We start from the raw sequence: 22,542 nt of genomic DNA, 5'->3' as shown, positions 1-22,542 counted from the left end.
CCCCAAATATTTTTCAAATGCAGGGATGTCGCTAAAGCTCACTAACTGACCATCAGGGATGCCCAGGGCTGTGTGTATGTTTTTAGAGCGGCTCAACAAATCGGCATCAGCGAGATCCGTGTCGGCCATCAGGGCGCACACACTAGCAGCCAAACACAGGTTTGTCGTGTAGTTGTTAAAATCATACAGCCACCGCCTCTTTTGTTTAATGACCTGACTACTCGCTATAGATTTCAAGCGCCTTTGTTTTACACCACCGCGGCGGTTTTTAATGATGGTGACGACTAGCTTTAGCGAATTGGTTGCTATGCATTCAGCGTTACTCTGAAGTGTACGGGCAACGGCTTTTAAAAAAGATTCGGCATTAAAATCTTCCCTGGTCTGTTTTGTAGCGAAAATAGGGTCTAGAGTATCGTCACCTTCAAGCCTTAACTGTACAAAGTCACCAGGTTCAATGTCCCTGATGATTCTATCCAGTAATGACTGAATGCCGTCATGAACAATATTCACACCCTCTACAAATGATCGTACACGCTCCAAATTTACAAATCTAAAATGATTTGTATGTATATGCCCGTTGAAATTGCGGAGAGGTCTATGATGATGATAGATGCGTTGTAAAAATACTGTATGATCGTTGTACAGCACATCACCACCACCGGCTGTGTCAACGTCTGAGGCTTGTGAATTTTGTGTAGATGCGTGCATGGTATCTGCAGAGTGGCCACGGCTATGTGAATGCGGGTCTGCCGCGTGTGGCTGCAACTGTGACGTCTGTAGAGGTATTGCAGGACACACGCCGCCACGACGCCTCCTAGCGCATAGCGAGCGTCTGGCGCTGACCAACAATTTTAGAGCCCTCTTTATAACTCTAGCCCTATTATAGCCGGGTGTTGACGATTTAGGTGGTTTATGCATACCGTGGCCGACCATATTCAGTCATAATGGGGGAGCGGCAGCTGCTGTCTCGCCATCCAGCTGCAGACTCCGGAGTGCATATAGTTCGATCTTATTAGCGTGTGTTGGGGTTTGTGTTGATAATAATTTTTCAAAAGTATCACAAAAAAACATTATGTTGGAACCCCAGAGTTTGTAGCGTAAGTAGCGCGTGAACAGCTCCTGAAACACAGACATTTCAGCGAGCCCCCAACTGCGGGGTTCATGCGGCAGATTTGTAGCTGACGCTTGAATCCTCGGCTTTTTACACAACTTAACACTCGCTGGTAATGCCCTCTTTAACCCCTTCTTAGCATTAACAGAGTTAGATACACAAGCATGAGATGTACTACCCAAATTAGAGGCGCCTGTGGGGGCAGCGCCAGAGGTGTTAGCAGGTGCAGTTAGATATGCCGCTGGCGGATGCATAGTGTGTGACATACGTATAATGATCGGTTCCACGGCTGATCGCTTACCATCAGCGAGCTGATCAATCTCACGATCAAGTTCTTCACGAGGGAGCGATGCTGTGGCACCCACAGCGCTTGTTGTGTTTACTGGATCTGTAATATGTTTTGTTTTTCGGTTATGTTTTCGGTGTACCTCTACCACTTCTGGATATAGTAGCGTGGGGTCATTCACACGGGTGATCGATGGCTGTATTGCCGGCCACACTGGTACTGCGCCATTCTCGGAGAGCTGTAGCGGCTGTAGAGGTGTTGGAGGTATTTTTCTCATGACTTTGCTTTTAGCTGCAGGAAAGATTATACATGTGTCAGATATGCGTCAGATATGCGTCAGATATGTGCCAGATATGTGTCAGATATGTGCCAGATATGTGTCAGATATGTGCGTGATCAGGATCTCATTGGAGAAACATGTGCATCATTAACTGTACAGAGAGTGTGCACGTATATCAAAACACACACTTACGGCCTAGCGATATGGGGCGGATGACTGCCGTGGCGGCTTCTGGAGCTTCTGTGGGGTTCTCCGCTAGCAGGTGTATATTCTCCTTTGTGAAAACCCTTCTAGGCTTCAGTTTACAAGCTATAAATAAAGATATAGGCCTTAGTAGTGTCGAGGGGGCTTTTCTCAGAGCGGTTGTGCAAAAACACGCTTTCATACGATTGCTACCTTTTCCTTTCTTGCTCGCAGGCCCTCTCGGTTTTTTAGGGGCTCTAGAAACAGGGCTGTTTCTCGGTGTAGGGGCCTGGTACGACAGGTCTTCAACGAGCATCTGATTGTGTTCCGAGGTATCTGGTTCTGGAATCAGGTCGACATCTGTAGAGAGTGAATATATATTTACACGACTAAATACTTAAAAGAGATTCATGTCGCCACCTGTGAAGAATTAATATATGATTACACGTCTAAATACTTAAAAGATATATACACACAACACACCTATGATGTCCTGGGCAGAATCCCATGCACCAGCATCATCAGCGATATTAAACGCCCATGCATCAGCCACATCGGCGATATTAAACTCAGCTCCGGCTGTGTCGCAATCCAGAGTAGGTGCGCTGTCCAGAGTAGGCACGTTGTCCAGAGTTGGTACGCTGTAGGTGTTAAAAACAGACTCCGGAAGGCTCCTGACAAATTCATCTTAATCAAGAAAGAATATAAATATAATATACATAACAGCGCTTACATAGAATGGCACACTAGCAGCTGCATTTATATAAAGCTTGAAACATACCTAATACCGAATCCTCAACTTGATCGGGAAAATCCAAAAAATTTTGGGATTCCATCTAAACATAAATTACCCGTGTAAATTTTTGCACCGTCTATATTAATTTCACACCGCAAATATTATTTATACTAAACAAGATAGGTAATAAGTACACGCTGAATACACTAGTTAGACTGTATTAACAGCTGTTAACTACTGTATTACACAAATCATGTCATAATAATAAATATATTTACCTATGCCTCTCTAAAACATAATTAAGCATTTGCGAATAATAAGACAACTGTCTTATATACTTACATTTCCGAATAGGTCAGAGATTAGACTGCGACTGACTTCTGGTGCGTGTACAGGCACAGACAGCTGTATTTATTCTGCGGGTCAGAAAGCAAGCCGAGTGTTAACGCCCAGAAACACACCCCGGTTACGCCCCTGTCACAAGCCTTTATACCGGCGATAAATACAGATTTTAACTATATAACAAATATATATCTATATTTATATATATATATATATATATATATATATATATATATATACTATATATGAATTAGCGCTGACAAAAATACATGGTATGAGATGACACACTAGTAAATAAAAGTAAAAATATCTTTATTGACATATTATTTTAAAAATTACATATCTTTAAAAGGCGGGGTGCTGGAAAAATAGGCCCTCCAGCGTCTCTTTAGAAGAGCCGCATGTCAGGGTTATATCTGCTTGTAGGGTATAACTAAAAATAGCCAATCAGAAGTATAACTATATACACGGCAGCGCCCACACATCAAAAATGACTATGGTATTGCTGTTGATAGATTCTATAATGACACAAATGTTGGTATAATAATTGCTGCTATGCAAAGGTTAGTAAAAATACTGAAGTTAAAGAGTTGCCCACTAGATGGCAGTGTGATACCGCAGAAGGAAACTTAAATTCCTAAGACAGATGCTGCTTGGAGAAGACAGAAAAGCAACGAACACAGAGCCGTGAGGTATTTACCTGAAGATGAGTGGAGTAGGGTGGCAAAATTACCTAACAGGGTATGAAGTGACACATTAGTAAATAAAAGTAAAAATATCTTTATTGACATATTATTTTAAAAATTACATATCTTTAAAAGACAGGGTGTTGGGAGAAATAGGAGCTCCAACGACTCTTTAGAAGCCCCCGTGTCAGACTTATATCTGATTGAAGGGTATAACTAAAAATAACCAATCAGAAGTATAAATAATACTATATATGAATTAAAAAGATTCAGTTTTTAACTATTATTATTATTTATATAGCGCCATTAATTCCATGGTGGTGTACATGAGAAATGTGCTGCATACGTGTGGTTATAAATACCGTTTACAGTAATCAAGTTTACAGTGACAGACTGGTACAGAGTGGACCCTGGCCTTGCGGACTTACTTTCTATGGGCCTATATAACAATTACATACTGTACATGGATTATAATGCCGGAGCGCAAATAAATTAGTTGACACTTACCTTTTAAAATATCAGCTATTCAGAGTCGTAGAAGAGCCGGCTTCTGTGTCGCTGCTGTCTTCAGTGCCTTCATTGTGACCACTATTTAAAGAAAAAACAAACAAAGGCTGCGGGCGACTCTTCACTGTTTTCGAGCAGTCAGTATCGGATTACACTAGTGACTCGCAGCTGTTGTGTAGAAAAAAAAAAAAAAAAAAAAAAAAATCTAAGCAAGTTATCTTGGCCTGTGATATTTGGGGTAAATACACCGTTTGATACGAAATTTTATACAGCTGAAGAGGCAAGTGTCTGTTGATTAGACACATGCATTTATTCAGTCATGGATTCTAATACCCGGGATCGCATATTAGAAAAGCAGTATTTCACAGCAGGCAATTCCGGGTCATTCTACGGAATAGACAAATTATTTAGAGCGACGAGAGACCGCGGAATAAAGAAATCTGACGTGACTGCGTGGCTGGAGCGACAAGACGTTTATACCCTGCATAAGCCCATCAGAAAACATTTTGTGACAAATAAAATTTATGTTTCGAATATTGACGCACAATGGCAGGCGGACCTCGTAAGTTTAATCGACTATTCAAGGGAAAATGATAATGTCAAATACATCCTGACGGTGATTGATACTCTATCGAGATACGCATGGTGTGTTGCTTTGTCGTGCAAAACGGGGCCTAGCGTGGCTAGGTCGTTCGAATTAATATTTCAAAATGATAAGCGCATACCGAAGAAATTGCAGACGGATCGCGGCAAAGAATTTATAAATTCGTCAGTCAAGCGGCTGTGTAATTTACATAATATACACCACTTTTTTACCAACAACGCCGTGAAAGCAGCTATGGTAGAGCGCTTTAATCGCACATTAAAAACTCGTATGTGGCGCTATCTCACGAAGCATAATACCTTTAGGTATATTGATATTTTACCGGATTTGGTGCATAGCTACAATCATACGTATCATTCTACCATACGCTGTAGTCCCGCTGAAGTGACAGAGAAAAACGCCATGCAAATCTGGCGCAATATTTACAGTTCTACTATTGCTAATAAACCGATTAAACCGACTTTAAAGGTCGGTGATCATGTGAGAATTTCCCGCTATAAAGATACGTTCTGTAAGGGGTATGAGAAAACGTACAGCGAAGAGATTTTTTTAATTACCGGGGTCTCCAATAAATTTCATAAACCTCTTTATAAAATTGCTGATTTAGCCGGCGACCCTGTAGAGGGGTCATTTTATAAGGAAGAACTGCAAAAAATACCTACGGATGAGAATCGCATCTACAGAGTGGAAAAGATTTTGAGAAAAAAACGTGTCGGGGGTGTAAGCCACTGCCTCGTCAAATGGCTAAGGTACCCCGAAAAATTCAATAGTTGGATCCCGGCTTCGGAGTTGACAGATATATAGCTATGGAAGCCCGCTCCTTTTTTGTGACTCTTCCCAGTAATTCTTCAATTAATATCTACCCCGATAACACCATATCGAATTACAACACCAAGCTAGCGAGGGCCGTTCATCTTTCAGAAGCTTATGAAGTGGCGTTAACGGAAATACAGTACCCCCATACGTGGAACACGTTTGAGGCTTTTGAAGGGAACTTCTACGCCGCCAAACACGGCGATCCGTTAGAACATTATCACATAAAATCAGGGTTTTACTCGAACATTCATAAGCTGGTTGCCACGGTCAATACCCGTATAGAAGCGCTGAATTTATCCACGCCAGCCTACAGAATACGGTATGATGAGGTACGCCGAGAGGTGATCCTACCCGACCCGGCCCCTATACAGTTTGCTCTGGGTACTAAGCTAAAATTTATTTTCGGGCTACAGACCGTCGAGGACTCCCCCGTTGCTTTAATGCCGTGGAATCGCCGCTTTTACCCCGATTCAAAGGCTGGTTTTTATTCGCTTTTTGTATACACCGATATAATTCAGCACCAGCTTGTAGGCGACAGTTACGTTCAGCTGTTACGAACCGTAGAAGTTAGCGGCGATGATAATGATATTGTCACGGTGCACTACACACGCCCCGATTACATACCGCTGTGCAAACAGCACTTTGACTCCATAAACATTACAGTCATGTCGGACCAGGCTACGCCTGTTAAATTCAGATACGGGAAGTGTATAGTGCGATTACATTTCAGACCGCGTCAGTATTGACACGATAAAATGGTGTCTCAAAGGGTGTATGGAGACCCCGCTGTTTATGCCCGCTACTATACTGCCCAGTCGGGGCACGGGCTAGAGGGATTCCGCGGGAGTGAGTACATGTATGGCTCCGGCCTGGCCGGGATATTTAAAGGTTTATTTCGTCGCGCCGTGCCGCTTTTCAGAAAAGGTCTAGAATTAGTAAAACCGCACATAAAGACGGCTGTCCGGAACATTGCGACGGATGCCGTCACGACCGCCTCAACGGCCCTTATGAAACAGATAAATACACAACCGCAGCAAGATGGCTCTGGATTAGTTTATGTCGCTAAAAAAGCGCAAAAAAGAAAGAGGCGTGCTTGCCCGCCTTTACCGCCGATGCTCATGAATAAAACTACCGCCAAGAGACGGCGCCGCCAGAAACGGGTAAGACGCTCTGCGGACGACATCTTCTAATCGGTTATCATGGCTTTCCTGCATGACGCTTCTGTAGAGTGCGCAAAATCTGAGCTGGATATTTTTGACGTGCCCCCGACACAAACAAGTATAGAGAAATCTCTATTTGTAGAAGTACAGCCGGTTGCGGCTCTGTCAGACAATGGCCCGTTGGAGTTTTTCATATCCGGGAGCGGCGATTATTATTATGATCTGAACAATACTCTGTTGTACGTAAGCTGCCGCATCGTGAAGCAAGATAATACGGCTATCGCCGATGATGCCCGTGTTGCCCTCATAAATTATCCTCTAGCCACCCTTTTTAACCAGGTCGACATTACTCTGGGAGACCGGCTTATCTCGCAATCGGACAATCTCTACAGCTATAGAGCGTACATAGAGACCCTTTTAAATTACAGCTCGCAGACGCTGGCTTCGCAATTTACAGCCGGTTTGTTCTATAAAGACACTGCTGGTCATCATAATGACCGGCGCTTGGATGGCGCAAATGCGGGATTTATCAAAAGAGCCAATGCAGCTTCTCGCTCAAGGCCCATCGACCTCTTGGGCCCCATCTTTGGGGATATATTTAATCAGCCAAAGTTAATATTGAACGGACTTGACCTTAAGGTTAAGCTAACAAGAAATAAGGATGCTTTCTGCCTCATGTCCGCAGAAGCCGAGCCGTTGAAGGTGCAAATCTCGCAAGCGGTTCTCTACGTGAAAAGAGTGCAGGTGTCTCCGGCTGTCCGAATCGGTCACAGCCAGGCCCTCCTATCCGCAACCGCCAAGTACGCTATTGACCGAACATGTCTGAAAGTGTACAGCATCGCCGCGGGGACACGGATCACGAACCACGAGAACCTCTTCCTAGGCCAGATACCAAAGACTGTTATATTAGGTTTTGTGGATAATGAGGCGTTCAGTGGCGCTTACGCAAAAAATCCTTTGCACTTCCACCACTACCACATCAACCACGCCGCTTTATATCTGGACGGTCAGCAGATACCCGCGAGGCCTTATAATCCTAATTTTAATGATGGATTAGCCATCAGAGAGTATATGGCGCTTGCCCATATATCCGGCAAGCAAAAGGCTGATTGTGCCATGGCGATAGACCGTGAAGAATTTATGGATGGATTCACTCTATTTGCTTTTGATTTATCGCCTGTTGTGAAATTGGATTTTGGGCTCCCCCGGTGGCCACTGGTGGAATTGAACTGGTGTGCATCATCCCCTCTGTTCACCTGTTTCCATCAGGATGTGGGAGTCGCTATTTAGCCTTGCTCCTCTGTCACTTCCATGCCGGTCAACATTGTAATCAGAAGCCTTTCTGTGCATGTTCCTGCTGCTAGACAACTCCCAGCTAAGTTGGACTTTTGTCCTCGTCTGTTTTTGCATTTTGTTCCAGTTCACAGCTGTAGTTTCGTTTCTGTGTCTGGAAAGCTCTTGTGATCTGAAATTGCCACTCTGATGTTATGAGTTAATACTAGAGTCTTAAAGTAATTTCAGGATGGTGTTTTGATAGGGTTTTCAGCTGACCATGAAAGTGCCCTTTCTGTCTTCCTGCTATCTAGTAAGCGGACCTCAATTTTGCTAAACCTATTTTCATACTACGTTTGTCATTTTCCTCTAAAATCACCGCCAATATATGTGGGGGCCTCTGTCTGCCTTTCGGGGAAATTTCTCTAGCGGTGAGCCAGGACTATATTTTCCTCTGCCAGGATTAGTTAGTCCTCCGGCTGGCGCTGGGCGTCTAGGGATAAAACGTAGGCAACGCTACCCGGCTACTGTTAATTGTGCGGCAGGTTTAGTTCATGGTCAGTTTAGTTTCCATCCTTCCAAGAGCTAGTTCTTATGTTTGCTGGGCTATGTTCTCTTGCCATTGAGAACCATAACAGTTTGACCGGCCAGAAAAGGGTTAAATTAATTGACAGAGAAAGGAGAGAAGAGAGAAGTCTGCTGAAGATTTTTTTTTTTTTTTTTTCTTCCTTCAGTTCTGAGTGTGCTTGTAATTGAATATCTTGCAAGTCTGCCTATATTGCAGCCTTTCTCTCTCTCTCTCCTTCTAATCCTGGAATGGCTCTGTGTTCACCTGTTTAAAATGGATATTCAGAGTTTAGCTGCAGGTTTGAATAATCTCACCACAAAAGTTCAAAATTTACAAGATTTTGTTGTTCATGTTCCTATATCTGAACCTAGAATTCCTTTGCCTGAATTTTTCTCGGGGAATAGATCTTGCTTTCAAAATTTCAAAAATAATTGCAAGTTGTTTTTGTCCCTGAAATCTCGCTCTGCTGGAGATCCTGCTCAGCAGGTCAGGATTGTGATTTCCTTGCTCCGGGGCGACCCTCAGGATTGGGCTTTTGCATTGGCTCCAGGGGATCCTGCGTTGCTCAATGTGGATGCGTTTTTTCTGGCCTTGGGGTTGCTTTATGAGGAACCTCAGTTAGAGCTTCAGGCGGAAAAGGCCTTGATGTCCCTATCTCAGGGGCAAGACGAAGCTGAAATATACTGCCAGAAATTCCGTAAATGGGCTGTGCTTACTCAGTGGAATGAGTGCGCCCTGGCGGCGAATTTCAGAGAGGGTCTCTCTGATGCCATTAAGGATGTTATGGTGGGGTTCCCTGTGCCTGCGGGTCTGAATGAGTCCATGACAATGGCTATCCAGATCGATAGGCGTCTGCGGGAGCGCAAACCTGTGCACCATTTGGCGGTGTCTACTGAGAAGACGCCAGAGAATATGCAATGTGATAGAATTCTGTCCAGAAGTGAACGGCAGAATTTTAGACGAAAAAACGGGTTGTGCTTCTATTGCGGTGATTCAACTCATGTTATATCAGCATGCTCTAAGCGTACTAAGAAGCTTGATAAGTCTGTTTCAATTGGCACTTTACAGTCTAAGTTTATTCTATCTGTGACCCTGATTTGTTCTTTATCATCTATTACCGCGGATGCCTATGTCGACTCTGGCGCCGCTTTGAGTCTTATGGATTGGTCCTTTGCCAAACGCTGTGGGTATGATTTGGAGCCTCTTGAAGCTCCTATACCCCTGAAGGGGATTGACTCCACCCCATTGGCTAGTAATAAACCACAATACTGGACACAAGTAACTATGCGGATTAATCCGGATCACCAGGAGATTATTCGCTTTCTTGTGCTGTATAACCTACATGATGTGTTGGTGCTTGGATTGCCATGGCTGCAATCTCATAACCCAGTCCTTGACTGGAAAGCTATGTCTGTGTTAAGCTGGGGATGTAAGGGGACGCATGGGGACGTACCTGTGGTTTCCATTTCATCATCTATTCCCTCTGAGATTCCTGAATTCTTGACTGAATATCGTGATGTTTTTGAAGAACCTAAGCTTGGTTCATTACCTCCGCACCGGGAGTGCGATTGTGCCATAGATTTGATTCCGGGTAGTAAATACCCTAAGGGTCGTTTATTTAATCTGTCTGTGCCTGAACATGCTGCTATGCGAGAATATATAAAGGAGTCCTTGGAAAAGGGACATATTCGTCCTTCGTCATCTCCCTTAGGAGCCGGTTTTTTCTTTGTGGCTAAGAAAGATGGCTCTTTGAGGCCGTGTATTGATTATCGGCTTTTGAATAAAATCACGGTTAAATATCAATATCCGTTGCCACTGCTGACTGATTTGTTTGCTCGCATAAAGGGGGCCAAGTGGTTCTCTAAGATAGATCTCCGTGGGGCGTATAATTTGGTGCGAATTAAGCAGGGGGATGAGTGGAAAACCGCATTTAATACGCCCGAGGGCCACTTTGAGTATTTGGTGATGCCTTTTGGTCTTTCAAATGCCCCTTCAGTCTTTCAGTCCTTTATGCATGACATTTTCCGTGATTATTTGGATAAATTTATGATTGTGTATCTGGATGATATTTTGATTTTTTCGGATGACTGGGACTCTCATGTCCAGCAGGTCAGGAGGGTTTTTCAGGTTTTGCGGTCTAATTCCTTGTGTGTGAAGGGTTCTAAGTGCGTTTTTGGGGTTCAAAAGATTTCCTTTTTGGGATATATTTTTTCCCCCTCTTCCATCGAGATGGATCCTGTCAAGGTTCAGGCTATTTGTGATTGGACGCAACCCTCTTCTCTTAAGAGTCTTCAGAAATTTTTGGGCTTTGCTAACTTTTATCGTCGATTTATTGCTGGTTTTTCTGATGTTGTTAAACCATTGACTGATTTGACTAAGAAGGGTGCTGATGTTGCTGATTGGTCCCCTGCTGCTGTGGAGGCCTTTCGGGAGCTTAAGCGCCGCTTTTCTTCCGCCCCTGTGTTGCGTCAGCCTGATGTTGCTCTTCCTTTTCAGGTTGAGGTCGACGCTTCTGAAATCGGAGCTGGGGCGGTTTTGTCGCAGAGAAGTTCCGATTGCTCCGTGATGAGACCTTGTGCTTTTTTCTCGCGTAAATTTTCGCCCGCCGAGCGGAATTATGATGTTGGGAATCGGGAGCTTTTGGCCATGAAGTGGGCTTTTGAGGAGTGGCGTCATTGGCTTGAGGGGGCTAGACATCAGGTGGTGGTATTGACTGACCACAAAAATCTAATTTATCTTGAGTCCGCCAGACGCCTGAATCCTAGACAGGCGCGCTGGTCGTTGTTTTTCTCTCGGTTTAATTTTGTGGTGTCCTACCTGCCGGGTTCTAAGAATGTTAAGGCGGATGCCCTTTCTAGGAGTTTTGATCCTGACTCCCCTGGTAATTCTGAACCTACAGGTATCCTTAAGGATGGAGTGATATTGTCTGCCGTTTCTCCAGACCTGCGGCGGGCCTTGCAGGAGTTTCAGGCGGATAGACCTGATCGTTGCCCACCTGGTAGACTGTTTGTTCCTGATGATTGGACCAGTAAAGTCATTTCTGAGGTTCATTCTTCTGCGTTGGCAGGTCATCCTGGAATCTTTGGTACCAGGGATTTAGTGGCAAGGTCCTTCTGGTGGCCTTCCCTGTCTCGAGATGTGCGAGGCTTTGTGCAGTCTTGTGATGTTTGTGCTCGGGCCAAGCCTTGTTGTTCTCGGGCTAGTGGATTGTTGTTGCCCTTGCCTATCCCGAAGAGGCCCTGGACGCACATCTCGATGGATTTTATTTCGGATCTTCCTGTTTCTCAGAAGATGTCTGTCATCTGGGTGGTGTGTGACCGTTTCTCTAAGATGGTCCATTTGGTTCCCCTGCCTAAGTTGCCTTCTTCTTCCGAGTTGGTTCCTCTGTTTTTTCAAAATGTGGTCCGTTTGCATGGTATTCCGGAGAATATCGTTTCTGACAGAGGAACCCAATTCGTGTCTAGATTTTGGCAAGCATTCTGTGCTAGGATGGGCATAGATTTGTCTTTCTCGTCTGCTTTCCATCCTCAGACTAATGGCCAGACCGAGCGGACGAATCAGACCTTGGAGACATATTTGAGGTGTTTTGTGTCTGCAGATCAGGATGATTGGGTTGCTTTTTTGCCTTTAGCGGAGTTTGCCCTCAATAATCGGGCCAGCTCTGCCACCTTGGTGTCTCCTTTTTTCTGTAATTCGGGGTTTCATCCTCGATTTTCTTCTGGTCAGGTGGAATCTTCTGATTGTCCTGGAGTGGATGCTGTGGTGGAGAGGTTGCATCAGATTTGGGGGCAGGTAGTGGACAATTTGAAGTTGTCCCAGGAGAAGACTCAGCTTTTTGCCAACCGCCGGCGTCGGGTTGGTCCTCGGCTTTGTGTTGGGGACTTGGTGTGGTTGTCTTCTCGTTTTGTCCCTATGAGGGTTTCTTCTCCTAAGTTTAAGCCTCGGTTCATCGGCCCGTACAAGATATTGGAGATTCTTAACCCTGTGTCCTTCCGTTTGGACCTCCCTGCATCTTTTTCTATTCATAATGTTTTTCATCGGTCATTATTGCGCAGGTATGAGGTACCGGTTGTGCCTTCCGTTGAGCCTCCTGCTCCGGTGTTGGTTGAGGGCGAGTTGGAGTACGTTGTGGAAAAAATCTTGGACTCCCGTGTTTCCAGACGGAAACTCCAGTATCTGGTCAAATGGAAGGGATACGGTCAGGAGGATAATTCTTGGGTGACTGCCTCTGATGTTCATGCCTCCGATCTGGTCCGTGCCTTTCATAGGGCTCATCCTGATCGCCCTGGTGGTTCTGGTGAGGGTTCGGTGCCCCCTCCTTGAGGGGGGGGTACTGTTGTGAAATTGGATTTTGGGCTCCCCCGGTGGCCACTGGTGGAATTGAACTGGTGTGCATCATCCCCTCTGTTCACCTGTTTCCATCAGGATGTGGGAGTCGCTATTTAGCCTTGCTCCTCTGTCACTTCCATGCCGGTCAACATTGTAATCAGAAGCCTTTCTGTGCATGTTCCTGCTGCTAGACAACTCCCAGCTAAGTTGGACTTTTGTCCTCGTCTGTTTTTGCATTTTGTTCCAGTTCACAGCTGTAGTTTCGTTTCTGTGTCTGGAAAGCTCTTGTGATCTGAAATTGCCACTCTGATGTTATGAGTTAATACTAGAGTCTTAAAGTAATTTCAGGATGGTGTTTTGATAGGGATTTCAGCTGACCATGAAAGTGCCCTTTCTGTCTTCCTGCTATCTAGTAAGCGGACCTCAATTTTGCTAAACCTATTTTCATACGTTTGTCATTTTCCTCTAAAATCACCGCCAATATATGTGGGGGCCTCTGTCTGCCTTTCGGGGAAATTTCTCTAGAGGTGAGCCAGGACTATATTTTCCTCTGCCAGGATTAGTTAGTCCTCCGGCTGGCGCTGGGCGTCTAGGGATAAAACGTAGGCAACGCTACCCGGCTACTGTTAATTGTGCGGCAGGTTTAGTTCATGGTCAGTTTAGTTTCCATCCTTCCAAGAGCTAGTTCTTATGTTTGCTGGGCTATGTTCTCTTGCCATTGAGAACCATAACAATCGCCTGATCAAGAGCCTGGAGGACATTTCTCGCTCATTAACACAGGTAACCTACGTGCTGAAGTCCGCTTTGCGCTAGCGACACCCCACACGATAAATATGATTGTTTTTGCAGTCAATCACACCATTCTGGAAATTAATAATAGGAGAGAGATCTTGTACGATTTTAATTAACGATGGACAGTCTGCAGCTTACAACGCTGCTGCAGTCCGACAATTATACAAACCGCATATTCGTCGGTGTGTTTCCGTGTGATTTGCTTCCGGAAGAGAGAGTGACTCAGAGACCAGCGGCATATATCGTGAATACAGACCCGGCGAATCAACCCGGACGACACTGGGTATTAATCGTACTCTGCGATGATAAGACGGGTGTGTTTTTTGATAGTTACGGCCTCAGCCCTGAAAATATTATCTTCCCACGCGAATTTGTGACATTCCTGAATAAGAATTGTGACGATTATTGTTACCAGAACGCACAAATCCAAGACCTGTATACACACACGTGCGGCCATTACTGCGTATATGTTTTACATCATTTAGTGCGCGGATTACCATTCAAGAATGTTTTACAACATTTCACGAACGCCGTACAAAGAAACGAAAGAATCGTAGCAGCTTTTATTTCGTCAACATTTTCAAATTTAACTCGTTCTAATTGTAATTATCAATTTAATCAAAACTGCACTTGTCTTCACTGATCTAACTAATTGTCCAGCTCCTAGTTAGAGACGTTCAAGGTGCCAGTTGCTTTGTGTGACAGCTGCTTTAAACCATTCTGTGTTTTCTCAGCTAGTGGGAATTCTACCATGCCTTACTTCACACAGTAAACTATTTTTAGCCACCCTCTGCTTGCGCAGTTATTTGGGGTACCGGAGAAACAGCTGCGGGGAGCCCCACAAACACCGGTTTGAATCATATGCAGTCATTTTCCAAGCCCTGTGATCACAGCTGTTAGGGTAATTAAGTAGGAGACAGTATTCCTTACTTAAATGCAGGCAGATGTGTGGCCATTAACTAGACAGCCAGAGTTTCTGCAGTTAGAATGAATGAACAACAACTTATAGTGGATAAATAATCACATTATTTTGTAAGAAGTTTGTTGTTGTATAACCAACGTGCTATTTAATGCGACTGCTTTTATACTCTGCAAGAATCGTTGAAATGTCTCTGAGATGTGTTTATTTACAATAAATATCTTTTACTTTTACAATACCCTGTCTTTTGCTTTTTATAAACGTATAAAACACCACGATTCATACCGGCGCTTGTTGTAATATGCTCGCACACATAATGCGCCCATTATAAATCACATATAAATATAAAACTCTAATATAAAACAATTACGGGGATAACATTCATGTTGTAACATGCCCCGGGGATAACATTCATGTTGTAACATGCCCACATACATAATGTGCGCATTATAAATCACATATAAATATAAAACTCTAATATAAAACAATTACGGGGATAACATTCACCGTATCAAATACACTGATAATAATATTAAACTATATAAAAAGGGCGGGGGAGCTGCCACACAGCTGCTGTTAGAAGACAAGGAGAGGGGCGGGGTTACACACTTTGATACACTTTGATAGGGGCGTGTCCACCTGTCAAATTGAGTTTGACGAGAGGTCCCGATGCTACACTACTCATAATCTATGTGGAGTTTCTAAAACAACACTTCCTGCCATGGTTCAAGAGGAAGAACCGTGCTTTCCGCAGCAAGATCATTTTCATGCATGATAATGCACCGTCTCATGCTGCAAAAAACACATCTGCATCTCTGGCTGCTATGGGCATAAAAGAGGACAAATTATGGTGTGGCCACCATCTTCCCCTGACCTCAACCCCACTGAGAACCTCTGGAGCATCATCAAAAGGAGTGTCTATGATGGCGGGAGGCAGTTCACATCTAAGCAACAGCTCTGGGAGGGTATTCTGTCCACATGCAAAACAATTGAAGCAGAAACCATCCAAAAACTGACAAATTCAATGGACGAGAGTGTTGAGAAGCTTCTTTTGAACAAGGGGTCCTACGTGCAATTGTAACATCACCTAGAATAAAGTTTTCACTTGAAAACTGTTTGATTTCATTTCATAATAAGCTGATAATGCTTATAACTTCACAATGGACCATTTTTTTGTTCAAAATAAAAAAAAGGTTGAAAACTCTGCTGTGCATAATAATTTGGAACATGCATTTTGAGTGTTTAATTTTTTTAAAAAGATAGTTTTCATAGGCAGTTTTTTCCAAAACATTGCAATTATACTAGAATAGTAGATGACTGGAAAATAACAATGACTGCAATTCAGATAGGTAATTTAGGGAAAATATGAGGAAATATTATTTGCATAATAATTTGGAACACAGTGTATAGCATTTTACAATTAAGCAGGGACATGTACAGACAATAAATTCAGTACAAGTTAAGACAATTTAAACAGTGACATTAGGAGTGAGGTCCCTGCTCGCAAGCTTACAATCTACAAGGAAATGGGGGGGGGACACAATAGGTGAAAAGTGCTCGTTATTTCAGGTCTGGCAATAATAATAAATAAGGATTTTCATACAAAGCTGCATGATCCGGTCATCAGCCCGTGTGTTTAAGTGCAATAGTCAAGTATCAAGTGCAGTTGTCGTGTGCATGGAGGGTGTGGAGACAGATGAATAGTAGGGTGCAGATTCAGAATAATATTTGGAAGGAGGGAACAGGGCAAAGTTAGTTTACGTGGTAGGCTTGTTTGAAGAGATGGGTTTTTAAAGCACGCTTGAATAGTTCGGAGCTAGGTATCAGTCTGATCGTCTGGGGAAGTGCATTCCAGAGAGCTGGCGCAGCACGAGAGAAGTCTTGGAGATGGAGGTGCGAGGTTTGGATTACCGGGGATGTAAGTCTTAGGTAATTTGTAGAACGGAGGGCACATGTAGGGCGATAGACAAAGATGAGAGAGGAGATATAAGGAGGTGCAGAACTGTGGAGAGCTTTGTGGGTGAGAGAGATGAGTTTATATTGGACCCTGTAGCGAATGGGTAGCCAGTGTAATGACTGGCACAAGATGGAGGCATCGGTGAAGCGGCTGGACAGAAATATGACCCTGGCTGCCGTATTCAAGATGGATTGGAGAGGAGAAAGTTTGGTAAGAGGGAGACAGATCAGAAGTGAGTTGCAGTAGTCCAGACGAGAATGAATAAGAGCGACAGTAAGAGTCTTAGCAGGTGAGAAAAGGTTGGATTCTGGAGATGTTTTTAAGATGCAGGTGACAAGAGCGAGTGAGTGATCGGATATAGGGAGTAAAGAAAAGTTCGGTGTCAAATATGACCCCAAGACAGCGAGCATGCTACTTGGGAGTTATGGTTGAACCCTCCAGGGTAATTTGATGTTGGGTAGAGTGAGGTTAGTAGAAGGGAGAAACACAAGAAGTTCCGTTTTGGAGAGATTTAGTTTCAGATAGAGGGAGGACATGATGTTAGAGACAGCAGACAGACAATCCTTGGTATTTTGAATTAGGGTAGGGGTGATGACAGGGGAAGAAGTGTATAATTGGGTGTCATCAGCATAGAGATGATACTGGAACCCAAATCTGCTGATTGTTTGTCCAATAGGGGCCGTGTAAAGAGAGAAGAGGAGGGGGCCTAGGACTGAGCCTTGCGGAAGCCCGATAGTAAGGGGACGAGGAGAGGAAGAGGAGCCGGCAAAAGATACAGTGAAGGAGCGGTCAGAGAGGTAGGAGGAGAACCAGTAGAGGGCTGTGTCCTTGAGGCCTATGGAGCGGAGCATAGTGAGAAGGAGCTGGTGATCCAGTGTCAATTGCGGCAGAGAGATCCAGGAGAATCAGCAGAGAGCAATGACCTTTGGATTTAGCTGTTATTAGATCATTAGAGACTTTAGTGAGGGCAGTTTCAGTGGAATGTAAAGAGCGGAAACAAGATTGTAAGGGGTCAAGAAGAGAGTTATCCGAGAGATAGCGGATTAGACAGGAGTGGACCAAGCGTTCCAGGAGTTTAGAGATGAAGGAAAGGTTAGACAGGTCTGTAGTTAGTAAAAGGACACAGTAATGATACCAAAATAATAATTGTAAGTAAAATAGAGTAAAATATACTATAATTAATGGATCACCAGCTGTGCAACAGTTATAGTGGAGACCCACTAAAGAGCAGAAACCAGAGCTCCCCCTGACGAAGGACTGCGTGTCTGAAACGCGCGTCGGGGTACACATTACCGAGCCGCTGGCAGCCCTGGGTCATTCCCCTGATCTATTATTGTGAGTAATTGGCAAGAAATGTTTTGCATTGGCACATAGCACTTTCCTGGCCTTTTGGCCGTTTTCTTTGCACTAGATGTGTTCTTGGTGGTAATCTAACTGTTGCACATAGCACTTTATTTCTCCACATTGATATTTTGAGATACTTTTTTTGGAGTCTTTTGTGATCTTTCTATCACTGGCACATATTGATTTTTGGATTTTTTATACTATATATATTTTTTATAATATTTTTTTATCTAGTGTGCATATTGGGATAAATTGCCATTTTTTTGATAGTATATGATGAGGATCTGGCTTGCCTTATGATTTTGCGGCTTGAACTGTGTACTTTTTTGGAATCTATTTATATATGTATTTTTATATTTATTTTTAATTAATATCCTTTTATAAATGTTTGTCACTATTGCTACTAATAAATAAATAAATAAAATAATTTAATATTACTAATATTCCCTGTCATGTTCTCATTGGTTCGGGTTTCTATGTTGGGAGCTCTGAGGTCTGTAGTTAGCAGTGCAGTTCTGGTCCAGGCATGGCTTTTTAAGTAAAGGGGTTATGATGGCATGTTTAAATGAGGAGGGAAAGACACCTGAAGATTAGAGAGGTTAAATATTTTAGTCAGGTGAGTGGTGACCACTGGTGAGAGAGACTGCAGATGTGAAGGAATGGGGTCACTGTTGTAGGTTGTAGGCTGAGCAGAAGCGAGGAGCTTGGAAACTTCTTCTGAAACAGGCTCAAAGATGTCTAGTGAGCGTGAGGTGCGGCAGGGAAGGGGATCCAGGCACTGAGGAGATTGGGCTGAGATATCCTGATGGATGTGTTTTTTTTCTAGGAATTAAGTGGCCAGATCCTCACCACTGAGATTGGTGATGGGGGCCTGTACTTTAGGTTTCAGGAGGGAGTTTAAGGTTTCAAAAGTTTTGGGTTGTTGGATAGTGAGGTGATGAGGGTGGTGAAGTAGGATTGTTTGGCCAGATAAAGGGCAGAGTTATAGGTTTTGAGCATGAACTTATAGTGGATGAAGTCTTCTGCTAAGAGAGATTTTCTCCACTGCCGCTCTGCACACCTTGAGCAACACTGAAGAAAGCGTGTTTGCATAGTGTGCCAGGGCTGCCGTTGTCTGTGTCGGGTCTTTCTGCGTGTAGAAGGTGCTGTTTCATCTAGGGGATTCTTCAGTGTATTATAGAAGTGTGACAATGCTAAGTCTGGACAGGAGAGGGAGGAGATGGGAGCTAAAGATGTGTGGAGATTGTCCATAAGCTGCTGGGTATTAATGGAACGTGTATTCCGATAAGTGTGGTAAGTGGGGGTGTCCCGAGTGAGGAGACAATTCTTGACAGAGAAGGAAAGAAGGTTGTGGTCCGAGAGCGGGAGAGGGGAGTTAGTAAAGTCGTGCAGCGATCTGGGACGGGAGAAAACCAGGTCCACAGTATTCCCATCCATATGCGTAGGAGAATTAGTAAACTGTGAGAGGCTGAATGAAGAAGTTAGAGAAAGAAGATGAGAGGCAGATTGGAAGAGGGGATGTTGGGTGTCGAGTTCCCACCTCTGCACAGGGGGATCTCGAACCATCTCCGCTGCGGTCTCCCATTCGTCTCCAGCCACAGTGGAGTCTGCTCAGAGGAGACGTCGGTCCCAGCGTCTTGCTCAGTCTCACTCTGTGCATAGGGTTACTGCTGCTTTTCCAGCTTCTGCCATTGAAGCCAATGCTGGGCAGCGGCGAGCAGATGCTTTTGGGACTAAGTCCTGCTTTTCCCCTTCTGAGCATGCCCGGGCAAGATCTCCCATTGGAGATCGAGGGTCACATGCTTAGATACTGCAGCAGATCCCATTGGTCCTCCAGGAAGGTCCTGAAGGTGCTCAACTTCTGTGGCTGCCTCCCATTGGTCCTTCTGGGAAGATCCTGTACATGCTGCAGCTATAAAAGGTTTGCATGACCGCACGGCCATGCGCTAGTGTACATTTGTATTCGTGTGTGTGTTGATGAGTGCAAGTCGTCCTTAAATATCCCATCCCTATTGTATGACTGCTCACGTAAGGTGGATGATTGCTATCTAGCGCCTGACTGAGCCATCAGCACGTAACACAATAGCGTCTATTGCTGTGACCGCCAGTGCGGCGCCGTGCGCTTTCACAGCGCTTTCCTGACCCAAGCCTGAGTGGTTAGTGGCGTTCGCCAGTGTAGCATCACACGCACTCTCGTGCATCTTTATTAATATTATTTCTTTAATTCTGACACCCCAGTTGCGGTGTCGAGCGCAAGAGGTCTATTTGAACTCAAATCCTGTGTCTTGGGATTGAGTTCTGAGACTCCTTGCTTGCGCTCTTGGTGCGGTACCATGGCCCTGTGATGCAACAGGGTTCGCTTCCTTCACACAGGGTGAAGTTAACCCGTGTGTGTATACACATTGTACCGCCATATAGTCCGTCATTACTTAGCAGCAGGTTCCATCTCTGCACGGTGGACCCCGGGCTGAAAACGCACCTTACTCTATCTTTCTAATTATTTGGTGCGTTCCACTAGCCCTAACAGGGGATCATTGATAGGGATGTTAAAGTCTCCCATGATGAGGGTGGGGATGTCACAGGATAGAAAGTGAGTAAGCCAGGAGGCAAAGTGGTCTAGAAACAGGCGGGAGGAGCCTGGAGGGCGATAAACCACCACTCGCAAGGAGAAGGGCTTAAAGAGTCTGATGGTGTGGACTTCAAAGGAAGGAAATGTAAGTGAAGGAACCGGGGGATGACCTGGAAAGCACATTGTGATGAAAGGATCAAACCAACACCTCCACCCTGTCTGTTCTCAGGTCTGGTGGTATGTGAAAATTTCAGCCCACCAAACGAAAGAGCGGCAGCGGCGGTGGTGTCTGAGTGCTGGATCCAGGTTTCTGTAATAGCCAGAAGGTTAAGGGAATTAGAGAGGAAAAGATCGCGAATGTAAGTTAGTTTGTTACACACAGACCGTGCATTCCAGAGAGCATGTGGAAAGCGATAGAAGGCATGTGTTGTGAATTCCGTTCTCGGGCTCCCTCCTGTGGTCGTGAATGGTACTTTGGTGAGTTCTGTCCTTGGACACCCTCTGGTGGCTTTGAGTGGAACTGCTGATCTTTGAGGTTGGCTTTCTCAGCTGCCCTCGTTATTGCTGCTGCTGGCTTCCCTATTTAACTCTGCCCAGGTCGTTAGTTCATGCCAGCTGTCAATGTCTCAGTACTGGTTCAGATCTCTCTTGGAATTCTCAGATGACCTGACTACTCCAGCAGAAACTATGTCCTTTCTAGTCATTTGCTGTTTATTGGTTTTTTAATATATTTTTCAGTACATGCTATGTTTCAGTCCAGCCTGCTATTATATTTCCTTGCTAGCTGGAAGCTCTGGGGGTGCAGAGCTGCACCTCCACACCGTGAGTCGGTGTGGAGGTCTTTTTGCACACTCTGCGTGGTTTTTGTAGTTTTTTATACTGACTGCATAGTTCCATTTCCTATCCTGTCTTTCTAGAGAAGATTCGGCCTCCTTTGCTAAAATCTGTTTCATTCCTGTGTTTGTCACTTCCCTCTTAACTCACAGTTAATATTTGTGGGGGGCTACCTCTACTTTGGGGAATTTCTCTGAGGCAAGGTAGGCTGCTATTTCTATCTTTAGGGGTAGTTAGCTCTTAGGCTGTGAAGAGGCGTCTAGGGAGAGTTAGGTACGCTCCACGGCTATTTCTAGTGTGTGTGATAGGATTAGGGATTGCGGTCAGTAGAGTTACCACTTCCTCAGAGCTTGTCCCAGGTTTTCTGTTTTAACCATCAGGTCACTTCGGGTGCTCCTAACCACCAGGTCATAACAGGCATGCACTGAATGTTAATAAGATTTGCAGGGTTTCTATATGCAGCTGGAGGAGAGTAATATATGCTGGAGGAGAGTAATATATGCTGGTGGAGGGAGGCCCAGGATTGGGGGAGATGTTGCCTGCAACTAGTAAAAGGAGAAAAAACAGAAAGAGCAGGTGGTGGGATGATTTGTATGAACGCTTTGAGTGCTGCATGGAGGTAGTGGCTGGTTTGGAGTGGGTAAGAAATGTCAGTAGAGCTTCAGAGTTATACATGGGAGAGGGGAGAAGTGGATATGGAGAGAGTCCACAGAATGTGCTAAAGGGCGGGCGAGTTGCGAGAAAGCAGAAGTAAAAACAAATAAGAAGCAGATTGATATGATCAATGCATAATGTAGTATGACTGACCAAGAAGCATGATTGTTTGAAAAACTTAAGCACCTTACCTTGTCTCCTGACCTGTCCAACTGCCATTGTCTAACTGCCAAGCACTTTATACTGTTGCACTTAATATCTGTTGCACACGCAACCCCGCGTGCGTGCTATCCCAGCCAGACAAAATATATATGAAATTAAATGACTGCTAGCATCAGGAACCAAATGGCCACAATCAGCAATTAACCAATTAGCATAAGGCCAGAGCAGGCATTACTATGCAGGGTAAACAACCAATGATGAACAAGGCCATAAATAGTGAGAAAAAAGGAAAAAAAAAAGATAGCTTTGAACACTTTGAATCAGAAACCAAAAACCGAGAAAAAAACAACAACACAGGAGTGATGGATAAATTACCATGAGCAAAGCTTGCTAGATATGGTTCTGTTCACACTTGGAGTCAGCACACAAAT

The 22,542-nt window shown here is 44.4% G+C and overlaps 1 protein-coding gene across 1 annotated transcript; it reads right to left on the bottom strand.

Annotated features, from left to right (window-relative positions):
• Positions 1 to 1,716: 1,716 nt before the first annotated feature.
• Positions 1,717 to 22,168, bottom strand: LOC143804099 (uncharacterized). The gene is made up of 4 exons (XM_077281836.1): positions 22,141 to 22,168; positions 2,344 to 2,547; positions 2,074 to 2,220; positions 1,717 to 1,986 (listed from the first exon to the last, which is right to left on the bottom strand). The coding sequence occupies exons 1-4, from the start codon at positions 22,166 to 22,168 to the stop codon at positions 1,853 to 1,855; spliced, it is 513 nt and encodes a 170-aa protein (XP_077137951.1). The 3' UTR covers positions 1,717 to 1,852.
• Between the last annotated feature and the right edge of the window lie 374 nt (positions 22,169 to 22,542).

This window comes from Ranitomeya variabilis, chromosome 2 (assembly GCF_051348905.1).
Source record: "Ranitomeya variabilis isolate aRanVar5 chromosome 2, aRanVar5.hap1, whole genome shotgun sequence".
NCBI classification, from domain to species: domain Eukaryota; kingdom Metazoa; phylum Chordata; class Amphibia; order Anura; family Dendrobatidae; genus Ranitomeya; species Ranitomeya variabilis.
Note: the sequence above shows the minus strand (reverse complement) of the source record. Positions and strands in the feature narration are given on the sequence as shown.